We start from the raw sequence: 19,863 nt of genomic DNA, 5'->3' as shown, positions 1-19,863 counted from the left end.
TGGCCACAATTGCAGTTGTTTTTGTTTAGTAGCGCACAATAGAGAGCGAAGCTTTCTTGAAAGCTTTTCAATTTAAGCATCTGTTTCGTGGTGTGACCGAAATATACACTTATTCGTCGATGAAATATACCAACGTATAGCAGCCCTGATAATACTAAACTGGTTACACATAATTGAAATTTGTTATCTGGATACCTTTTGTTTCTCCACATTCCATTAAAAAATATAATATTTTTAGAAATGGAGAAAAAGAAAAACGGCTTTGCTTTTAATGTGGGCAGAAAGGATGCTGAGTAGTTTTTGTATACCGAAAAAAACCATTTTACACAGTTTACAGTTTCATTGTATTGCGACACATTACTTAAGATATTATTTCTTCTCGAAAACCATTGATGTTAGTATTAATAAAACTTGAGAGTAGATTGAAAATAGAAGTAATTTTTAATGACCATAGCGCTGTGCTTTTGCAATTTTTAAAACGGGTTATTGGCAATGCATATTTTTCGCTGTTATTGAAAATCGCGCTTGATTCGATTGCATATCGGCCGACCACCACATCTTCGCATTTCGAGTGATCGATAACAAATGAAACTTTGGCGGTTAATTCAATGGAGCAGTCGGGGCTCCTGTCCACTTTTCGCTCTCTGCCCAGAGAAACTTTGCAGTTTCCTCATTTGTGGCTGCATTGGATGCATTTTTTGGTCTGCAATCACTAAAATATAAACCAGTTACATGTTCCAGATCCGGATGAAGAGCTGCATACAAAGTAGTTTGTGCGCCACTTTTGGGAGTCTTTATAAATGGCCGGATGAAAGGCTTGGCAATACATTTCAGAGCTCTGAAAGCGAAATAATTATTTATTATTATGACACGAATAATTTTACGATAAACATACTCTCCACATTTGTTGTTGTTTATGAATCTGACATTCCTGAAAAGATCCGTATCGACAACACCGGGATGCAAAGAATTGGCCGTTACTCCAGTTCCTTCCAAGCGTGCTGCCAACTCGCGTGTGAATAATACATTCGCCAACTTGCTCTGGTTGTAAGCGCCAACCTCGCTGTAGGATTTCTCACTATTTAAATCCTGTGTGTTGATCCTGCCATAGCTATGCGCTACGCTGGAGACATTGACAATACGACTGGGTGCAGATTTCTAAAAAAACAATGGATTAAAATTTGAAATTTTGTTTGTTTTTATCTTATCACACCTTCAGTAGATCTATTAATAGGATAGTTAGTAGAAATGGGCCCATATGATTAACACCCAGCTGCCATTCAAATCCCTCCTTTGTCAGCTTGCGAGGACCAAGCATCACTCCAGCATTGTTAATCAGAACGTGGAGTCTATCTTGTTTTTGTTTATATCTAAAACAAATATATATTACTCACAATAAAAAAACATTTTAAAAAAAATTGTGTAGTCTACTCACTCTGCAACAAATTTGCGAACAGAATCCAGAGATCCCAAGTCGAGCTCAATAAAATGAATATTATGGTTTTTAGTATCCACAATAATTTCACGTCGCGCCTCTTCCGCTTTGGCTTTGTCTCGACATCCCATATAGACGGTGGCTCCACGCCGTGCTAGCTCCCAGACTGTCTCCTTACCAATTCCCGTATTGGAACCGGTTACAATGAATACCTTGCCCTCTTCATTTGTTTGTTCTGTAAACTGACCCGCTCTATAAAATGTGTAATATATAGTATGTTTATATATAGTATATTCGTTATAGTTCACCTGCAGCACATTTTTATTTTTTTGCAATATGTTGATCTTGACTTTAACTAGCTATAATGTTGACTGAGACGCAGAATATAGTTCCGAGCTTCTTTTATAATTTTTCCCGAGCTGCAATTAAGCACCTGGGCAAAGTGCAGAATCACGATAATCATATATTATACGAGCAACCGGTTTAATGGAGAACAAAGGCAGCCCAAAGATTGGATACCCTAGAACATGAACGTTGTATGTCAAGAATAAGCTCAAAGATGAAAAGTGAAAGCTTAACTAGAAATTAAGTTTGGCAAATATAATCGAAAGCTCATTAAATTAGTAAAACGAATTTAACTTAAAGTACATTATTAAATGTTTTATTTAATACTCTTTGTTTTTAGTTTCTTAGGTGATAAATTGATCGGCACATACTATGTTGAAGTGATCGATTACAAATAAAACTTTGTCGGCAACTACAAAACTCAATTAAAGTCAATTTAATGGAACAGTTGGTGCACCTGTCCACTTTTCACTCTCTGTCCAGAGAAATTTAGCAGTTTCCTCATTTGTGGCAGCCTTGGATACATTCTTCGGCTTGCAATCGACAAAATATAAGCCAGTTACACGTTCCAGATCCGGATGAAGAGCTGCATACAAAGTAGTTTGGGCACCGCTCTTAGCACTCTTTATGAATGGCTTTGCCATGTACTTCACACCTCTAAAAGTGAAATAAATATATAATTTACGATTAGCAATGGTTTTTGCGATAAACTTACTTTCCAAAATTGATTTTTAAGAATATGATATTCCTTGTAATATCGGTATCGACAACACCGGGATGCAAGGCATTGACCGTTACTCCAGTTCCTTCCAAACGTGCTGCCAACTCGCGTGTAAATAACACATTCGCCAACTTGCTCTGGTTGTAAGCGCCGACCTCGCTGTAGGATTTCTCACTATTTAAATCTTTTATGTTAAGATTTCCATAGCTGTGCGATACGCTGGAGACATTCACAATCCGACTGGGTGCGGATTTCTTTAAAAACAAATGGATTAGAATATAAAAATATTTCATATTTTATTTTAGCATACCTTCAGAAGATCCAGTAATAGAATAGTTAGTAGAAATGGTCCCATATGATTAACACCAAGCTGCCATTCGAATCCTTCTTTAGTTAATTTGCGAGGTCCGAGCATTACGCCAGCATTATTAATCAAAACATCCAGTCGATCTTCTTGTTGTTTATAACTATCAATATATTGCATTCATATTGAAATAAAGAAAAAATTAACAATTTATTCCTAGACTCACACTTCGACAAATTTGCGCACTGAATCCAAAGATGACAAGTCAAGCTCAATGAAAAAAGATATTTTGATTCTTGGTATCCTCAATAATTTCACGTCGCGCCTCTTCCGCCCGGACTTTGTCCCGACATGCCATATAGACAGTGGCTCCACGCCGTGCCAGCTCCCAGACTGTCTCCTTACCAATTCCCGTATTGGAACCGGTTACAATGAATACCTTGCCGGTTTCATTGGTTTTTACCGTAAACTTGCCGCTTCTAAAAATGTATGATTACATATGTTAATTTATTCATAATACTTGATGCCGTTTCACTCACTTGCACATTTTTTTGCGACTTGTTGATTTGAACTATAGCTAACTGTAATGTTGACTGTCACGCAAAATACTGTCGGAACGTTTTTTATAGTTCTACCAAATACTTAAGTGCAAAATCATCATGAATATTGGTAAATTATCACACGGCTAAACAAAGTGCGATGGTAACCCAAAATTTGAAGCCCCAGCAAAACGTTCAAACAAATAAAAAAGCTCGATAAAGCTTTAAGTGATAGGTCAACTAAAGTTTAAGCAATAGGTCGTTACTCTAAAGCTTATTGACTAAATGAAATTTATTGAACCTAATAACTTTATTTAACGTACTTATAACAATTCAATTTTTAAGCAGTAAAATTTAACATTTTTGGTGGTCTTATGGGTTTTCTTGGGTCTCCTCGGGATCCGATTTTTCTTTCTTAACAAAATCACTGGGAGAACCTCCTAGATTCAGAGATCCCATTGATCTAGTAAAGCGTCTAACAACAGGCATACATTCATTGCACATCACAGCCGAATTTGCCATCGGAAAATTTTGAATCCGTATCGGATTTGGAACATCACGTTCACCACGTTTCTTAAGTACACGAGTTTTTGCCTTAGTGACTCTGCCTTTTTTGATGGCAGCATCCAGTTTCTTTTTTCTTGATACTTTTGCCTTTACCAGTTTTTTTAAGTCCTTAAATAGACCAGCGGGGTTCAAATAGTGGCTAACGGAATAGTTCGAGGAACCAAAACAAGTAATAATTCCCAGTTGGGCGAGATTGAATAGCGATTGATGAATTTCCATGTCAGCACAATCCTTCTTGCCTCGCATTTGCTTTTTTACGCGGTTAGCAATCTCATCTTCAACAAGAAAACTCTGGTTAGACGACTGCAAGAATAGCATTGCCTTATACACATTGCGATTGATCGACTTGCGTACTCCAAATTGATCCATGGTAAATCACAAATAAAATAAAATCGATTGACAAAATAAATTTGGTCAAAAAATAAATATAATATCAATAACAATAGAATTGCTCTAAAAACGTTTCGTTGTTTTGAGTTTGGATACGTTTCGATTGAGCTGAGGAGAAGTTATGCCGACTTTCAATAGAAAACGTTTTCAAATAACAGATTGAAGAAAAAGTCAGAGCATACTTGGGATTACAAGCTAAAACGAAGAGTTTTTCGATTTTATTTGTAACAATTTTCTTTGTTTTTTTGGCGCGAAGCTTTTAGTAGGGTGTTAGTAGTTCGCTTATATTTTGTTTGTGTGTTTTTAATTATATCGTAAACGTATAATATATATTTGTATATATAATGATTTCTTTCGTATTCCTCTTTAGTTTTTGGCTTAATATAATTACTAAAATCTTTCGTAAAAGTGTTGCAGGTATATTATGTTTTCTCTGTGTGTGTGTATGTGTGTGTAAACTCATAAATTTTCATTTTTTGTATTATTTCAGATTCATTAAAATTCAACTAAATTTCGGATTTGTTTCTGATTGTGCGGAGCTATTAGTGTTCGTGGTGGAGGGCTGCAAAACATAATCGATTGATTGTATCGTGAATACAACTTATGATTAGAGTATAGAGTAATCTGGGGATAAATATAAAGATAAATTTTTAAGCCGTCGACAGTGTTTATGTTGGTTGCCCAAGTACTCTGTACTTGTGTTGGCTTCCATATCCATATGTTCAAATCGACGGCTTGTATGTGTCTCCAAATAGCAATTACGGAGCGATAAAACATTCCAGAGCTGGTTTAACACAGACGGTATACAGTTATTGATAAACAACAGATATTTATCATCAACATTATTACTTAAAATTATTTAAAGGGGTTTTTTGTCTTAGCTTTTTCATTTCCTTTTGTGTTTAGGTTGCTATCTTAAACATCTTTCACATACGGACATAATTTTTTAATGAAAATCTTCTTTCCATCTGTTTTTACTCTCTTTTCTCACATTACTTCTTTTCTGTTTTGACTTCATATGCTTAATTTCTTCCCCTTATCGTTTTGATTCAATTTCAGTGAATGTTGGCTAAAAACGCGTATTACGCAATTCCATCCGTTTATTCGCTCTTCTTGTGGGTGATCAACGCATCCTCCATCTCCTCCTTGGGCTGATCCTTGTCACCCCAGCCCCAAGTGGCATGAGAGCCATCGCCAGTGCGCTTCACACGCTTCTTGATGATGTCCACGGACACGCTCTTCAGATCGTAGGCCAAACCAATGCGAGCAAAGAAATCGATGAACGCTGTGGTCAAGTTCAGAGAGTAATTGCCAAACTCAGCGGTCTTGTAATCCCAGGGGAACACATGATGATAGTTGTGCCATCCCTCACCGAAAGCGAGCACTGCAACCGAAACATTCTGAGCAGGGTTGATGTCTCTGTAATAAGGAAAGAAAAATCAGTTAGCCAATTCGCCAAAGAAATCGCAAAGCTAATCACTCACTTGTCATAGGGACGGTTGCCGAATTTGTGGGCAGCACTGTTCACTAGCCAGGTGACATTCAGAATAAAGCACCAACGGAACATGGTGGCCACGAACCAGGCGTTCATCAACGATTCGTTCCAGAAATACATGGGAGCCAAAGTGGGCAGAATGAAGCAAGCCAGAGGCATCAGAATCATGTAGTGTCTGAAATTAAAGATAGAAACGTGAGTCAGTTGAACAATGCAATAGATAAAGAGATCACTTACTTCTTCTGGAACATCAGGATGGGATCAGCACGCAGATCAGATAGATCAACACCCTTGCCCTTGGCCTTAACCTCGGGATGCTTCTTGCACAGCAGCCAGCCGATGTGCGAAAAGAAGAAGCCACGTGTGGCATTGTGGGGATCAGCATCGGTTTCCGAGTATTTGTGGTGCACACGATGATCGCGGGCCCAGTGGTAGGCGGCATCCTGGAAAGCAATCGTGTTGAAGATGACCAGCAGCAGACGCAGTGGCCACTTGGCCTTGTAGGAACGATGGGCCCACAGACGATGGGCTCCAGCCGTGATGCCAAGTCCAGAGGCGACATAAAGACCGAAAGCTTTAAGAAATACAAATTGAAACGCAATTAGTTCAATTACTTTTATACATTTATTTCTATACTACAATTCTAAAAATTTAATAAATTCTATAAAATGGGCCTCGTCTCTGACTCTAATTGATTCTTGGCTAGTATATAGCTAACATCCTGAATTCCATACGCTGTTCCGTCCTCGTTAACAGAGAGAATGTCCAAGAAATTCATGCTTATTAGCGAAGATCGAACCAATTCCTTCAAATTGGGAACAGGATTCGTATTACGTATGGTAAAGCGCACCTCATTTAGTACTTCATCAAATGGTGCATATTCAATATTTTTTGTATTGGTTATATAACTAACTGCCTTGAACACATGTCGATTTACTTTGCGCGGAACGTCGAAATTATCCATTTAAAAAACAAATAAACAATACAAAATATGTAAATACTTGGAAATAAAATAAACTATAGAATTTCATATGACTGCTTAGCTCGTTTCTATTATAGCGCAACGAATTTAAATAGAAATCTGAAGTTCTCTGGCACTAAAGATTAAGGTTTAAACACATGTCGATTTACTTCACGCTAAACGTCTAAACTATTCATTAAAATAAACAAAATATGCGACCACTTGACTAAACTCTTTAATAGTTAAGCTAATGTGGAAATATTTACGATATCTGTTTTTGGGATCATAACGGAAATGAATGGAAAGTACTATAGAGTCTGAAGTTCTTTAGGGGCACCGAGGGCGCATGATTTCGTTGGCTATTTGCCATTTGTCTGTCTAGCCGACATTGTTCAAAGTTATCAGCGCCAAATTTGGACAAAAAAACAACGCTGATAACCTCGGAAAATATTGATATGCACGTCGGCACACGCCAATCAAGGATGGCAACACTATGGACACACGTACACACAACAGTCGAGCTACGTAGGGTTGTCAAGCCATCTACAATCGAATAGTTTCTTACCGAGTAAGCCTGTCTGCCATTTGGCGGAGGTGATCATTAGCCAGGCACCGTAAACAGCAGCCACATGGAGATATCCAAAAAGTATAATATTACGCCAGACAAGTTTAAGTTTTCGTTTATCCGCCTTTTTCATAGAAATGATATCCTTGACCAGCCCGCCATCGATGGTCTCGGCATCCTGCTCGAAGAGCACACCAGTTGAATCAGCCTGCAACTTGGTCGGATTCTGTTCCGATTCAGCTGCAGCTGCGGCAGCGGCAGAGATAAGCGAATCGGTGATCGCTTGTCCACCAGCAGTTGCGTTGGGCGGCATAATTAAGCAGTTGCTGTAATCAAAAAAACACGCACATTAAAGTATTTTTGAATGCATTAAGGCAATGGTAATTAACTATGCTAAGCTAATGTGTTAATTTGAACTTGACACGCTTTGAACTGCAGTCGAGACGAGCACCTTTATTTTTTATTGCAGTTGTGTGGTCACACTTGCAACTCTACAAGTGTCTACACACAATTGCTTTAACTAGCTAATAAATAATTGCCAAACAATGTGTGCATTATTCAAGCACTTTCACGCTAAAATTTTTGACAAGCGGCTTTGGCACAGGTCGGGAAAATCAATAAATTCGTGGATGTCCTTGTCGAAGGATATCTGCAAACGCTACTCACACAAACAAACACGTAGGTAGATTGGCACAATTAAAATGCCGGCATAAGGGAAAGAGAGACAGAGAGAGAGCAATAACACCTACTGACAAAAGCGAGGGGCGGCACTTTTAGTTTTTGGCACTCTTCGTTCACGCACACAGCCTCACACTTGTGTTTGTAATGCTTGTTAGTGTGTAGACAATTGCACATTGTGGGTCACTGGGCGCACAACACAGTGTGAAGGCCAAGCATTAAGCATTAACCTCTCCGTGTATGTGTGTTCGCAGGGTCATGGAAAATTTTCAACTAAACTGTTATACACACTCACACACACATCCGCAAACAAACATAAACAGTGAAGTTTAGCTTGCGGTAGACTTTAATTTGAACTGACAGTCAAAAGCAACAACCATTAATTGCGATATGCATTGCAACTGTCACAATTAATTTATGACCATACACGGCATCTTTAATTTACCTTCTTTAATGTCTCACTAACAAGTCAAATTTTGTATTTCTGACTACCGAGCGAACAACAACCGGCCAATCGAGCGTTAAGTTTTAAACTGTTGAGGGGAATGCGAAAAGCAGTTGTCGACAAGAAGCTTTCGCTCTTTCGCAAGCTTCACGCAAAGTCAAATGGTCTTTTTCGTGTGTCGAAAGCTTTTTAAAGTGTGCGATAGTGGCAAATATATACAGACATATGTATGTTTTATAACATTGCGATGTCTGCAACTTTTCTATAATGCTAAATATGAATCCTAAATATTTATACATTATTCAGGGTCAGGGTTTTATAAACGGCAAACACGTTGCCATTTAATGTCCAATAGTCAATAGATTGGTAGCTTATCGCTTGGTCTACGTGATTTAAGGTAGCAAAATGCCGGTTCTTAAAAAGATGACGAAATCCAATGAGTCTATGTACCTTCAATAAACTGAAGACAACAACCAAATACAAATTTAATTACACGTTGGCTAAAAAACAAGTCAACACAATGCTAATTTGCACGACGTATGCAACTCTTGCAAATGTATGTGTATATAAGTCTTAAAGGTGTAAATTGCTGCAGCAGTGAGTACAGCACCCGCACACACACACACACATGTTCATATAGTATGTAGGTGCATACATACATAAGTAATTCATATTATTGAAACTTGAACCACGTGAATACGTGTACAAAAAATCATACGATGTCCCTCCCTACTACGAAAGTCAAGTATAAACAACAATAATGGCGCGCCATTGGAAAGCACACGAAAAATAACATGAACAAGAAATCTAGTTAGATTTTTACTCATACAAACACACACACATGCAAGCACATTCCCTAATACATACATTTAAAACAAACAGCAGATCGCCAACGCCAAGCCAAGTTTCAACGAATATGGCGCACAAGTGAGAGCCAGCGCCCAGAGAAAGAGCGAGAGAGTGTAAACAGCTGATTAGTCTGGCTCTCAAAATGTTACTAAGAACCGGTAAGGGATTGTCTGTCTGCCTGTCTGTCTCTTACAGCCTATGCCGGCTAAATAAACTTTTTTGGTCGCGTTTCCATGAAATTTCACGACCGGGGTACGAATCTGATAAAAGCCATATGCTTTGATGCTTTGATATTGAACTTGAAAAAAGACCATGACGTTGTGTGCCAACGACAAAATGCTTTCAGCGGCGTGTAATCAAGAGAGCAAAGCACACAAACGAAGAGAGATGGCAAACGGCAAAGAGAGAAAAGTCATTTACCCGGCATAATCACACTGCAGATGCGTGATACGAACGAGACGGGCGGATGAATATTGCGACTCTCACTCGACTCAACTCGGTCAAATTCTAATGATGTGTGTCTAATCTACTATATTTGGCAAAATTGTTGAATGCATTGCAAAAAGCAAATTCAATTTGCTGAATTCTACTCAAGACACACAACGAACGACATTTGTGTCAAAACACACGTGAACATTTGTACGATTCCTATGGAAATGTATGTGCATATGTTATACAACTAGTACACGATTAATTTTGTTTAAAAAAAAACAAAAAAAACAAAGGTGGCTCTCAACTAATTTGATTACAACGCAGCGATGGGGTTCGACGAACCCGAATAAATAATTAAGTTGCGAATAATTTTTAAATTAATTGCGAAACCCAATTTTAAAGAATCGATATTATATAAAACATACCTTTTTAGAATAGTTTGAATAAACAGCTCGAGTATATGAATGTGTTTTTTTTTTCTTTATGTTTTTTTTAATGCGCAGCGCCCCAAGCTAACGTTAATGGAGGCTTTTATCTGAATGTATTTAACCTTCGTCTACTCACAATGCGAGCCCTGACCGTTAAAGTACAGCCTTCAGAAAAGTTCGAGAGATCGAGAGTAGAGGAGCTTATAAAAAGCTACTTAAAACATCGTTTAAGAGCTTCAATGCTTTTCATGTGCAGATTTCAAAGCACCATCATCACTGACTTTTTGCTTGCGAAAGCATCTCGCAAACAGACCAAAGAGCCAGCTAAACACAAGAACTACCTAAATGCGTAAATACACAAACGCACACATATGCAGGCAGACAGACAGTTGCATGTGTATGTGTGGGTAGTAGAGGTGCTTTTTTTTCGACTACTTTATTTGATCACAAATTGACGTTAGTTGGTGCTTGCTCTTGCTGGCTGCTTTTACGTAAACTCTTGCAAATCCTGTCGTGTAACCATTCAACTGTCGCATGCACAATATAAACACCAACCTGTTTTTCTTTTAAATTTTGCAACGATTCCAAACAAAAAACTTTGTTTTTTTTCGCGGTTTTTCTTGTTTCAGGAGGGACACGCGGTAGTAGATTTTCATATATGAATTTCACACACAAGAAACGCGAGACAACACGTCAACACGTCCACACGCTTTACGCGCTCAAGTCAAACTGAGAGCACTTGTGGAACGGTTGCGAAAATTTAAACGTTTTTTCAGTCGCGCGATTGACGCGAGACGCGACGCCAGAAAACATTACGCAGCCCCTTTCTTTGCAATTTGTTGATATCGCCGACAATGTATGTCCATATGTATTGGTTGTATGTAAGACGTCGGTTTCAATTTGTGATTAAATGTCATTAGAATGCACTCATTATTTGTGCTTAGATAGAGCGCAAAATTCAAAACATGCATATGAATGGATTTTAAGGATGGCTCAAACTTTCGCTCAATTTTGTTCAATTAAAATGATCTTTATTGACATTATCTAATTTTTTTTCCATTAAGTCTCGACCACTTGACATTCAAGTACTTAGTATTCGAAAGTACCATAAATGAGATTATACTAACTGCTTCTAATCACACAAATACTAGGGGTCAGAGTACAAGTCTGCTACCAATAATCTGGTTTTGTTTGCCTTTTAACCAATTTATTAACTTTTTCGATATTGTACTTTGGATTGATACAAGTTAGTCAGCGAGTTTGTAAATAGTCAATAACTCAGTCACTATTAACCGATCCAAGGCGTAGCACATGGATGAATAGATCTGCATACGTGTATCATTAACAATATTGTACTTTGTCACACACTTCGATTCACTTTAAATCTGCATACTTGATAATTTACATTAGCGCGTCGCTGTGTGTACAATGTAAAAGTTTACAAAATAATTAACAATCCGAACAATTTGTTCTTTAATATTATTTTCCATATACAATTGAATTTATATCGAAAAAATTTATTTTTGTTTTATTAGAATAGATTCAATGATCTAAAATCTTATATCATATTCTTAACTTACTCAAATATGTCAAATATTTAAATTTATTATAAACAAAGTCGTTCATATATGTTATTGAAGGGTATTGAGCGTGCGCATATTAAAGGTAAATTTGATAGTTTGTTGTCAATATTCAAACCCGACAAGCTTTAGTTAAAAGTTTAACAAAAGAATAAGATTTGCATTGATAATAAGCGCGGAAACATGTTCTTTTGGCTAAATCAAAGACCTCTCTTTCATTTAAATTAGTGTTTGTATTGGAAATGTGTGTTTGCGTATAAACAGGGTATCAAAAGATTGTAAGCAATTTACTTTGGTATTCTTGATAAATTATAGAACTTGTGCTCGAGCAGCTGCATTCGGCATAATATACAAATCTATTCACATGTATCTATCGTATGTAGTTACTGTACATTGCATATGTGCATATAGATTTCATTTAATCATCACAACTGCGAATTCAATTGCGCATTGATCATCAGCGTGGAAAAAATAGAAGGGAGATGAACTCTAAGATCTGATAACGACAACATGACCTCTAATAATTTGCCTGTCAATTGAATAAAAACCCTCTATAACTAGCTGCATATGTTAGAAAATTATTACCTCAGAGAGGCAATTAAATAGACGACTTCTACAAAATCACATTAGCCAAAACAATAACTGAAACATTAATTTTAATTACTAGTGAAGATTAAAAAAATAAAAAGTCTTATATTATAAGATTATTATACTGACACTGTCCTATAGCCTTGAAATTTAATATACTTAAAAACAAAACAAATGAATTAAAATTTATTTGATCGTTAGAGTAATCTGGACTATAAACAAAAATGTATTAACTTACTACACTTTTTGTAAAGATTCAGAAAAATTTATATAAAGAAAATCAAATCTACTTTAGTGATTTATATCACTTTATTTATTTATGCAATAATCCAATGCTATGATTTCCGCAGAGAAATTTGGAAAATCAGATTGCGAAAGTTGTATACAAATAGGTGTACAAATTAAGCAAATTTATGATTGTGGGTGCTTTGAACATACACAATTATATTTTCAATTTCACCATAAAATACCACATGCTACCATCCTAGCAATGAGTATTAACAACAACAAGAGCTTTGGCAGATTGTTATAGTGTATTCTGAAGTCAAGGTTATTCTAGTATGTAACTTGGAAATGCTGCGCGTCATTCAAACAATGTAAAAGGGAATGAAATAGAAATCCTAGCCTTGCGTCATTTGAAATTGAAATGATGTCACTGAAGGAGTGTGCTGCGCACACAGAATATATAGAAATATTATGGACGACAACATTCTAATCTTTTAAAACTTTATATATTCAAATAAAAACAAATCGGAAAAAAAAACAAAAAAAAAGTAACTATCTGATTTGATAATATGGCATGTTCTTTTAATCAGAGCAAATAAAGCGCGTGCTGCTTTCGATGCGGTGATTCAAAAATTGCATGTTCTACGAAGATGCTCCAGCTAATGGCATTGCACAATGTCACTAGAAAAGTAATTAACGAATTGTGCACTTACTTGTTTCACTTTTGTTCCAATGGGATTTTTTCCTTTTCTTTTTGCAATAAATTTCCAGGGAACTTTTAATGAAATAATTAATTAGCAATGTTTTTACATCGATAACAATATTGATGCATTAATCAATGAGTGTTATAGCATCTAAATAATATTATATATTATAAATATAATTCCAAAAATTGTTTCTCTGGCAAATTTAGTTTTTGTTGTGTGTGTGTTTCGTTCCTTCCGTGTCAAAGCTGTTTTCTTTGCCGGCGTGTGACCAAAAGCAAGATATCTAAAAATATTCGTTTTATCACAGATGGATATATACCAAAGTGCAGAAATCCCGACAATTGTCACTCTAATCAGTTTATTGTATCCGTGTTTTTACAAGCAATCTAATCATTGTGTAGAACATTTTATCCGCACTTGAATAAATGCTTTCCCCCGCTATTTAGTTTACCTTAAAATTAAATTTTTCTGGTATTTTTATACCAAAAGGATGCTGTTTACGATCTCTTCACGGTAATATATCGAATAATTTATTCGATAACTATTTTAATAGCGTCACTCAGCTGGTTTTGTAGCAGTAAATGTTAGTTTTATAAACAAAGTAACTGCTTCCGTTTGAAAGTCTTTGCTTAACTCTATTAGAACTAATAAATTTTTACGGCTCATAAAAATAATCTTCAACGTTTGCCCGCTACATTTGACCTATTGGGAGGCAGCCACATCGATTGCAAAGATCTCTGGAAACTTTTGATGCTGGCGGCGTTCTTATCGCAATCATCATCAGCGGAACAGACGATAACAGCAACAACATGACACAACAGAGTGATCGGGACGGCAATAATCCCGCTGTGGAGGGAAATAACGATTTAAAGCAATTCGTTAATAATTCGCCAGTGCTGCGCATTGCGGTCTATGGCATGTCGGAGCTAATCAACACGCGACTATCTGCTAAGGCCCTCGACATATGCTTGGAACTACTTGGAGCAGGTGTCCATCCAAAGGCGCTTGCCGACGTTATATTACACACCATGGATGCCAAAGAGAAACGTTCCGGCCGTCCATTCGTTTAACTAAACTGGATTTCACCAACTAATATGCGTGTTATCAAAATGAAAAACACACTCACGTATAATGCGAAACTTGAGATTAGGTGAACAACAATCAGCGGATGGGCCACCTGCAAACGTCTAGACAATTATACCTTCCATAAAAACAAACAAACCTGATAGCAAGCACAAAACGTTGTTAATCTGTTGTTAAGTGTTATAAAAAAAGAAATTGTTATATTTAGTATTTATCAATTTTATTAATATAGTATCCTTTCCCCTAACTCAAACTTATCGTGCATAAATAAAAAAGTATATATAATATAGAATAGTATAGTATAATATATAATTTAAGTACTCTTTCTCTCTCTACTTCGTCTTGTCAACGAACAGCACATGCTTAACATCCTCTTCGGTGAGATCCTTGTCCCCCCAACCCCACAGTTCATGGCTGCCGTCGCCAGTGCGTCGCACACGACGCTCAATTGTCTCGGGTGCCACCGATTTCAGATCGTAGGCCCAGCCGATTTTGGCAAAGAAATCAATGAACGCGGTGGTCATGTTGAGCGTATATCTGCCCCATTCGGCGGTCTTGTAATCCCAGGGGAAGACATGATGATAGTTGTGCCAACCCTCGCCGAAGGTGAATGCGGACACGTAAGGACTCTGGGATGGATTGATGTGCCTGCAAAGAAGTACAAGATTAGTTGAGATACACTAGAGCAACAGCAGGATAAAGCCACATACTTGTCATAGGGACGTCCGCCGAATTTGTGAGCAGCACTGTTCACCAGCCAGGTCATGTTGAGCTGGAAGCACCAACGGAACATGGTGGCCACAAACCACGAGTTCATCAGCGTCTCATTCCACAGATACATGGGTGCCAAAGTGGGCAGAATAAAGCAAGCCAGCGGCATGAGAATCATATAGTATCTGCAAGGCATTTACAAACAAATTAGCAAACAAGTAAATTTGGAATTCAAATTAAGTTGACACTCACTTCAGCTGGAACATGAGAATGCGATCGGCACGCAGATCGGACAGATCCAAGCCTTTGCCCTTCGCCACCACATCGGGATGCTTCTTGCACAGCAGCCAACCAACATGTGAGAAGAAGAAACCACGTGTGGCATTATGAGGATCAGCATCGGTTTCCGAGTACTTGTGATGCACGCGATGATCGCGTGCCCAGTGGAAGGCGGCATCTTGGAAGGCGATCGTGTTGAATGTGATCAGTATCAGGCGGAGTGGCCACTTGGCCTTGTAGGAACGATGTGCCCACAGGCGATGGGCACCTCCAGTAATGCCGATCATGCCCATCGTATAAAGTACAATAGCTGCAATTTAAATCATCAAGTTAATTTGAAATGTAAAATGTAAATGTTTTGACTTACAGAATGCAACCGTTGCCCATTTTGCTTTAAAGAGGAACAAGTATCCACCGTATAGAGCGGCCAAATGCAAATAGCCGAATAGAATAATATTACGCCAAACCCATTTCAATTTGCGTTTATCGGCCTTCTTCAATTGCGTTATGTCACCAGCCAGGGCGCAGTCATTAGTTTCTGCATCGGCCTCGAAGAGCACTCCGGTTTGCTTGGATGCATTTGGGTTCTCCTTGGATTGCAGCAGTTCCTGCTCGTTGCCACAGGCGGGCAACGAGTCCGCTGGTCTAGAGACGGCGTTTGGCGGCATCGCTGCAAGTGCAATAAATGTATTAGATCAATTGGCGATTTTATCTACATATATAAGAGAGATTTGTAGGTATCTTATATTGAAGGGATTTCTTTATTATTCTACATCTTGAATATGATCTTCACACACTTTCAGAAATTTGTGTTATATCTAAAAACTCTCGAGTATTTAATTATTTTAAAGGGATTACTAAATTGTAATATCACAGTTTTAAAACAAATTTTATTTAATAATACATTTGTAGGTATCTTCTATTGAAGGGATTTCTTTATTATTCTTCATCTTGAATATGATCTTTACACACTTTCAGAAATTTGTGTTGTATCTAATAACTCTCGAGTATTTAATTATTTTAAAGTGATTACTAAATTGTAATATCACAGTTTTAAAACAAATTTTATTTAATAATATACATATACTATGGTAGGGATTAATTGAAAATTTCACTAACCTATTTTTGCATCACTAAATAAATTTCTTGAGAATCATTAAAATTAGTATTTTGCTACTTTATAGTTTATTAGATGCTTAGCTAAGGTTAAAGGGATTTCCTTATTATTTTATATTTAGTAATAATTTAAAGAATTTCTTTATTATTTTGCTATTTCATTTAGAATTTGTAGTTTATGGCTTTATTGAAAATTTAAACCATTTATTACTGTTTTATAGTCTAACTGAATAATATGCATAATTATTATAGTGTAGTATCACTTTCAAAATTATGAAATATTTTTAATACAATTTAAATTTGGAGTACGCTTTACTTTACTTTCACTTTACTTTAAATGCAATTTGTATTCTTCATTGTTAAAATGCTGTTCAATACCTTTTACTACGAAAGTTCTTATATAATTTGCATAATTTTAGTTACATTGTTGTCTGCACTTAATAGATTCATTTGAATACCAAACAAAGAAAAAGAAAATCCAATAGCAATTCTAATTCACCTTAAACTTGTAAAAATTCCGCCTTTAATTGATCATGAATTTCTAATCTCAATCTAATTAGTCGAACAAATTCCACGTTTAATTCCGTTGTTTACCAAATTTTGTTAATGGGGGGTCTAAATGCTTAATTAAGATATCTATAGAGTAATCTTCTTGGCAGATTCAAGGTCCAACAAGGTTAAAAATAATGGTTTAAAGTTTGCTTGACATCCGCTGTGTTTAACTAATCAACAGGATATTTGCACTTGGGATAATTTTGCACAAACACTTTTGTTATCTCTCATTGATGTATTTTTCTCACTAATCGACTTACCAAAATTCTTGTCGCGATTTTAAAATAGGTTTCTTGTGGTAGTAGAATATATTCCAAAAGTTTGAACCACAACCGTTCCCGATGGTGGCTGAGTGTCCACTGTGAAGCTTAGAGGCGAACGTGCCTTCTTTTGAATCAATTATAGTGCACTCAAGTCGATTGTTGAGGAGAGTTTAGTTAAAGGTGCGTCTATAACACTTGACGATTTCGAATTGTTAGCATCGGAATTGCGCGACACGTCGTATTTAAGTGAAATAATGATCTTCTAATCTAACTATGACCTGATGGTTTATTACTGATGTAGATTATTTTTATTTTTGGGTTAGATGATCTCCTGATGAATGACAGACATAGAGCGCATGAGAATGGGTGCGGATATTATATCATTTATTGTTGATTTCCGTTATTACGATGCCGTTATCAAGCCACTATCAAGGCGTATATACCTTAATTTGCCGCCACTTCACATTATAAGAAGTGTATTAATCTGATTTTTATTTAATTGCTAGGGCAATAAGACTTTGAACATGCACCATCGAACACATGTTCAATAAAGAAGAGCACAGTTCAAGTATTGCATCGCTGTCTGGGGATGATCATTTAATCGAATGCATCTCATCGGCAGTTCGGTCTGAGTCACAGCCGGCAAAAAAACCGCCTGTTCGTTCACGTATGCGATTGTTTGCTTATCATTATATGCGGTAAAACCGAAAGCTCTGTCCTTCAAATGTTAAGCTTGATAATGAAAGCGCCATCTACATGCGGTAGTTGCCGTTAGCGCGCGCCATCTAGTGTTCACAATACGTTTTGTGTTTATGGTTAGTATGTATTTAAATAATTTAACAAATTCAAATCGGTCAGTTCTGAACTGCTTGTGAGGATGTTCTTATATATTATATATACACAGCGTTATCTATTATGTCATCTTATTTCTTTGGGTCCTCTTCTGACTTTGGTTTCTCGCTGGTTTGTTCGCCTTCCTTGACCGCCGCTTTTTCCTCAACCTTTTCGGTCTTTTTCGACTTCTTTTGCGCCTTCTCTGCTTGTTTTTGCTTTTCAGCCTCCACTGCAGCGGCTTCCTCCTGTTGTTTCTTCGTTTCTTTCTCTGCAGCTGCCTCTGCCACTTCCTCATCATCCCAATCGGCCATTGAGCGATCCCGTTTCAGCCAGGAGTGTGTTGTGTCCGCTTTGAAGGCTGTAAGGGGAGTATGATTTAAGAGTTTTGTTTAAATATATATTAGTTGTCTACTTACTTTGATTGAACCACTTGATGCCGTTCTGCATATCCTCAATTATTTCGCGAGATGTGTACATCACCTCATTCTGCACTGCCTGATGAAACGTCGACGTCTCGAAGGCAGCCGAATAAACGGAGTTGCGATCGTGATTCAAAGCACGCTGTGGAAACTTCGCCAGACAACTGGCCAACTCCAGCGCATTGCCCAGAGCAGTACCCGTTGGCACAATGCGATTGACTAGTCCAATATCATGTGCCTCCTGTGAGCCTACCGGCCGCCCAGTCAGTATCAAATCCAATGCACGCGACAATCCAATCATGGCGGGCAATCGAACGGTGCCACCATCCAGCATGGGCACTCCAAAGCGTCTGTTGAAGAATCCCAGCACGGCTGACTCCTCCATGACACGAAGATCACACATCAGGGCCAGCTCCAAGCCATTGGCTATGCAGTAACCGTTGATGCCACACACTACAGGTTTTTTTATTTGACGCCTTGTGGGACCCACAGATCCCTCAGGTCGCATTAGTATATCCACGCTTATTTCCTCTTTTTCGTCTGTGCTCATTTCCAAAATGTCGAAACCAGAGCAGAATGAGCCACCAACGCCATAGAGTACAGCCACTGGGGATGTGTCATCAGCCTCAAAGGCAGAGAACGCATCGCAAAGTTGGGCGGCGGTAATCGAGTCGATTGCATTGCGTTGTTGTGGCCTATTAATACCGATTACGGTAATATTTTTGTCCTTTTCAACTAGAATAGACTTGGGCGGCGTTGGCTCCGCTTTAGCATCGGCTGCAGCATCTGCAAAAATTGCATTTTTATTGATATATTCCGTAGGTAAACATTATGTCACGTTATTTTAACTACCTTTGTGCAGTTGGTTGGTTGTGCTCAGCATGCGGCCGGCTGAAAAGCGCAACTGCTGACCAACTTGGTGGCCTAGCTGCCGTCCAATTTTGCGCAACATATTTAACGTAGTCCTTTGATGGTAAAACCTTTAATTTTGTATACGTAAATTATCAAAAACTAAAAAAAAAGTGCAAAGCTATCCTGATTTGCAAAACAATTTATAAATGTCGTACCGGAAAGCGTTGCCACTAATTTTGACTCCACAACGCTGCCAATGCATTCGATTGCTAAAAGGTTAACTTTAATCGATAGTTAACAACCGAAATATTCGTGAAGGTAATAACCGTGACCTTTTAATTTTTAAATTAAATACCGACAATGGATCTTTATATAATTTATTACTATTTTCATAAATTGCAGTCCTATCTAACAATATGTTTGGTGAAAAACAAAGCTTTCTTTGATTTGTGGAATATACCACTTTTGTAACGATATGTAGTATATATTGGGCATTGAGC

The 19,863-nt window shown here is 37.5% G+C and overlaps 5 protein-coding genes and 1 pseudogene across 8 annotated transcripts; 1 reads left to right on the top strand and 5 right to left on the bottom strand.

Annotated features, from left to right (window-relative positions):
* Positions 1-246: 246 nt before the first annotated feature.
* On the bottom strand, positions 247-1,836 carry LOC132784433 (retinol dehydrogenase 12-like). Its single transcript, XM_060790055.1, has 5 exons — positions 1,744-1,836; positions 1,436-1,687; positions 1,214-1,370; positions 896-1,158; positions 247-838 (listed from the first exon to the last, which is right to left on the bottom strand). Exons 1-5 carry the CDS (start codon positions 1,752-1,754, stop codon positions 601-603), a joined length of 921 nt encoding a protein of 306 aa, XP_060646038.1. The 5' UTR covers positions 1,755-1,836; the 3' UTR covers positions 247-600.
* Positions 1,837-2,131: 295 nt separating this feature from the next.
* Positions 2,132-3,537, bottom strand: LOC132784434 (retinol dehydrogenase 12-like; annotated as a pseudogene).
* Positions 3,538-4,483: 946 nt separating this feature from the next.
* LOC132784430 (acyl-CoA Delta-9 desaturase) lies at positions 4,484-13,393 on the bottom strand. Of its 4 annotated transcripts, none has more exons than XM_060790051.1 (5): positions 13,261-13,393; positions 7,323-7,648; positions 6,034-6,370; positions 5,786-5,971; positions 4,484-5,720 (listed from the first exon to the last, which is right to left on the bottom strand). In XM_060790051.1, exons 2-5 carry the CDS (start codon positions 7,633-7,635, stop codon positions 5,402-5,404), a joined length of 1,155 nt encoding a protein of 384 aa, XP_060646034.1. In that variant the 5' UTR covers positions 7,636-7,648; positions 13,261-13,393; the 3' UTR covers positions 4,484-5,401. The 4 variants fall into 4 exon arrangements, with proteins under 4 accessions (XP_060646034.1, XP_060646031.1, XP_060646033.1 ...); XM_060790048.1 differs by lacking the exon at positions 13,261-13,393 and adding an exon at positions 10,710-10,892; XM_060790050.1 differs by lacking the exon at positions 13,261-13,393 and adding an exon at positions 8,446-8,518.
* Positions 13,394-13,805: 412 nt separating this feature from the next.
* LOC132784444 (uncharacterized) lies at positions 13,806-14,547 on the top strand. Its single transcript, XM_060790066.1, has one exon. It carries the CDS (start codon positions 14,064-14,066, stop codon positions 14,322-14,324), a length of 261 nt encoding a protein of 86 aa, XP_060646049.1. The 5' UTR covers positions 13,806-14,063; the 3' UTR covers positions 14,325-14,547.
* Positions 14,533-17,474, bottom strand: LOC132784431 (acyl-CoA Delta-9 desaturase-like). Its single transcript, XM_060790053.1, has 5 exons — positions 17,256-17,474; positions 15,695-15,997; positions 15,301-15,637; positions 15,048-15,233; positions 14,533-14,985 (listed from the first exon to the last, which is right to left on the bottom strand). Exons 2-5 carry the CDS (start codon positions 15,993-15,995, stop codon positions 14,670-14,672), a joined length of 1,140 nt encoding a protein of 379 aa, XP_060646036.1. The 5' UTR covers positions 15,996-15,997; positions 17,256-17,474; the 3' UTR covers positions 14,533-14,669.
* Positions 17,475-18,060: 586 nt separating this feature from the next.
* On the bottom strand, positions 18,061-19,597 carry LOC132784428 (probable enoyl-CoA hydratase echA8). Its single transcript, XM_060790046.1, has 4 exons — positions 19,579-19,597; positions 19,364-19,491; positions 18,509-19,297; positions 18,061-18,450 (listed from the first exon to the last, which is right to left on the bottom strand). Exons 2-4 carry the CDS (start codon positions 19,461-19,463, stop codon positions 18,182-18,184), a joined length of 1,158 nt encoding a protein of 385 aa, XP_060646029.1. The 5' UTR covers positions 19,464-19,491; positions 19,579-19,597; the 3' UTR covers positions 18,061-18,181.
* Positions 19,598-19,863: the final 266 nt, after the last annotated feature.

This window comes from Drosophila nasuta, chromosome 2R (assembly GCF_023558535.2).
Source record: "Drosophila nasuta strain 15112-1781.00 chromosome 2R, ASM2355853v1, whole genome shotgun sequence".
NCBI classification, from domain to species: domain Eukaryota; kingdom Metazoa; phylum Arthropoda; class Insecta; order Diptera; family Drosophilidae; genus Drosophila; species Drosophila nasuta.
The sequence above is the reverse complement of the archived record's forward strand: the minus strand, read 5'-3'. Positions and strand labels throughout refer to the sequence as shown.

Excerpts from the sequence above, each read along its gene's own strand:
- LOC132784433 (XM_060790055.1), bottom strand. Across the intron at positions 1,159-1,213 it reads TATTAATAGATCTACTGAAG|AAATCTGCACCCAGTCGTAT; the intron begins GTGTGATAAGAT and ends TTGTTTTTTTAG. Across the intron at positions 839-895 it reads AACAACAACAAATGTGGAGA|AGCTCTGAAATGTATTGCCA; the intron begins GTATGTTTATCG and ends TTTCGCTTTCAG.
- LOC132784430 (XM_060790051.1), bottom strand. The coding sequence starts at position 7,635 with ATGCCGCCCAACGCAACTGCTGGTGGACAAGCGATCACCGATTCGCTT. Across the intron at positions 5,972-6,033 it reads ATCCTGATGTTCCAGAAGAA|ACACTACATGATTCTGATGC; the intron begins GTAAGTGATCTC and ends CTTTAATTTCAG. Across the intron at positions 5,721-5,785 it reads GGCAACCGTCCCTATGACAA|AGACATCAACCCTGCTCAGA; the intron begins GTGAGTGATTAG and ends TCCTTATTACAG.
- LOC132784444 (XM_060790066.1), top strand. The coding sequence starts at position 14,064 with ATGACACAACAGAGTGATCGGGACGGCAATAATCCCGCTGTGGAGGGA.
- LOC132784431 (XM_060790053.1), bottom strand. The coding sequence starts at position 15,995 with ATGCCGCCAAACGCCGTCTCTAGACCAGCGGACTCGTTGCCCGCCTGT. Across the intron at positions 15,638-15,694 it reads ATGGGCAACGGTTGCATTCT|CTATTGTACTTTATACGATG; the intron begins GTAAGTCAAAAC and ends TTTAAATTGCAG. Across the intron at positions 14,986-15,047 it reads GGCGGACGTCCCTATGACAA|GCACATCAATCCATCCCAGA; the intron begins GTATGTGGCTTT and ends ACTTCTTTGCAG.
- LOC132784428 (XM_060790046.1), bottom strand. The coding sequence starts at position 19,463 with ATGTTGCGCAAAATTGGACGGCAGCTAGGCCACCAAGTTGGTCAGCAG. Across the intron at positions 19,298-19,363 it reads AACCAACCAACTGCACAAAG|ATGCTGCAGCCGATGCTAAA; the intron begins GTAGTTAAAATA and ends CAATTTTTGCAG. Across the intron at positions 18,451-18,508 it reads CATCAAGTGGTTCAATCAAA|CCTTCAAAGCGGACACAACA; the intron begins GTAAGTAGACAA and ends CTCCCCTTACAG.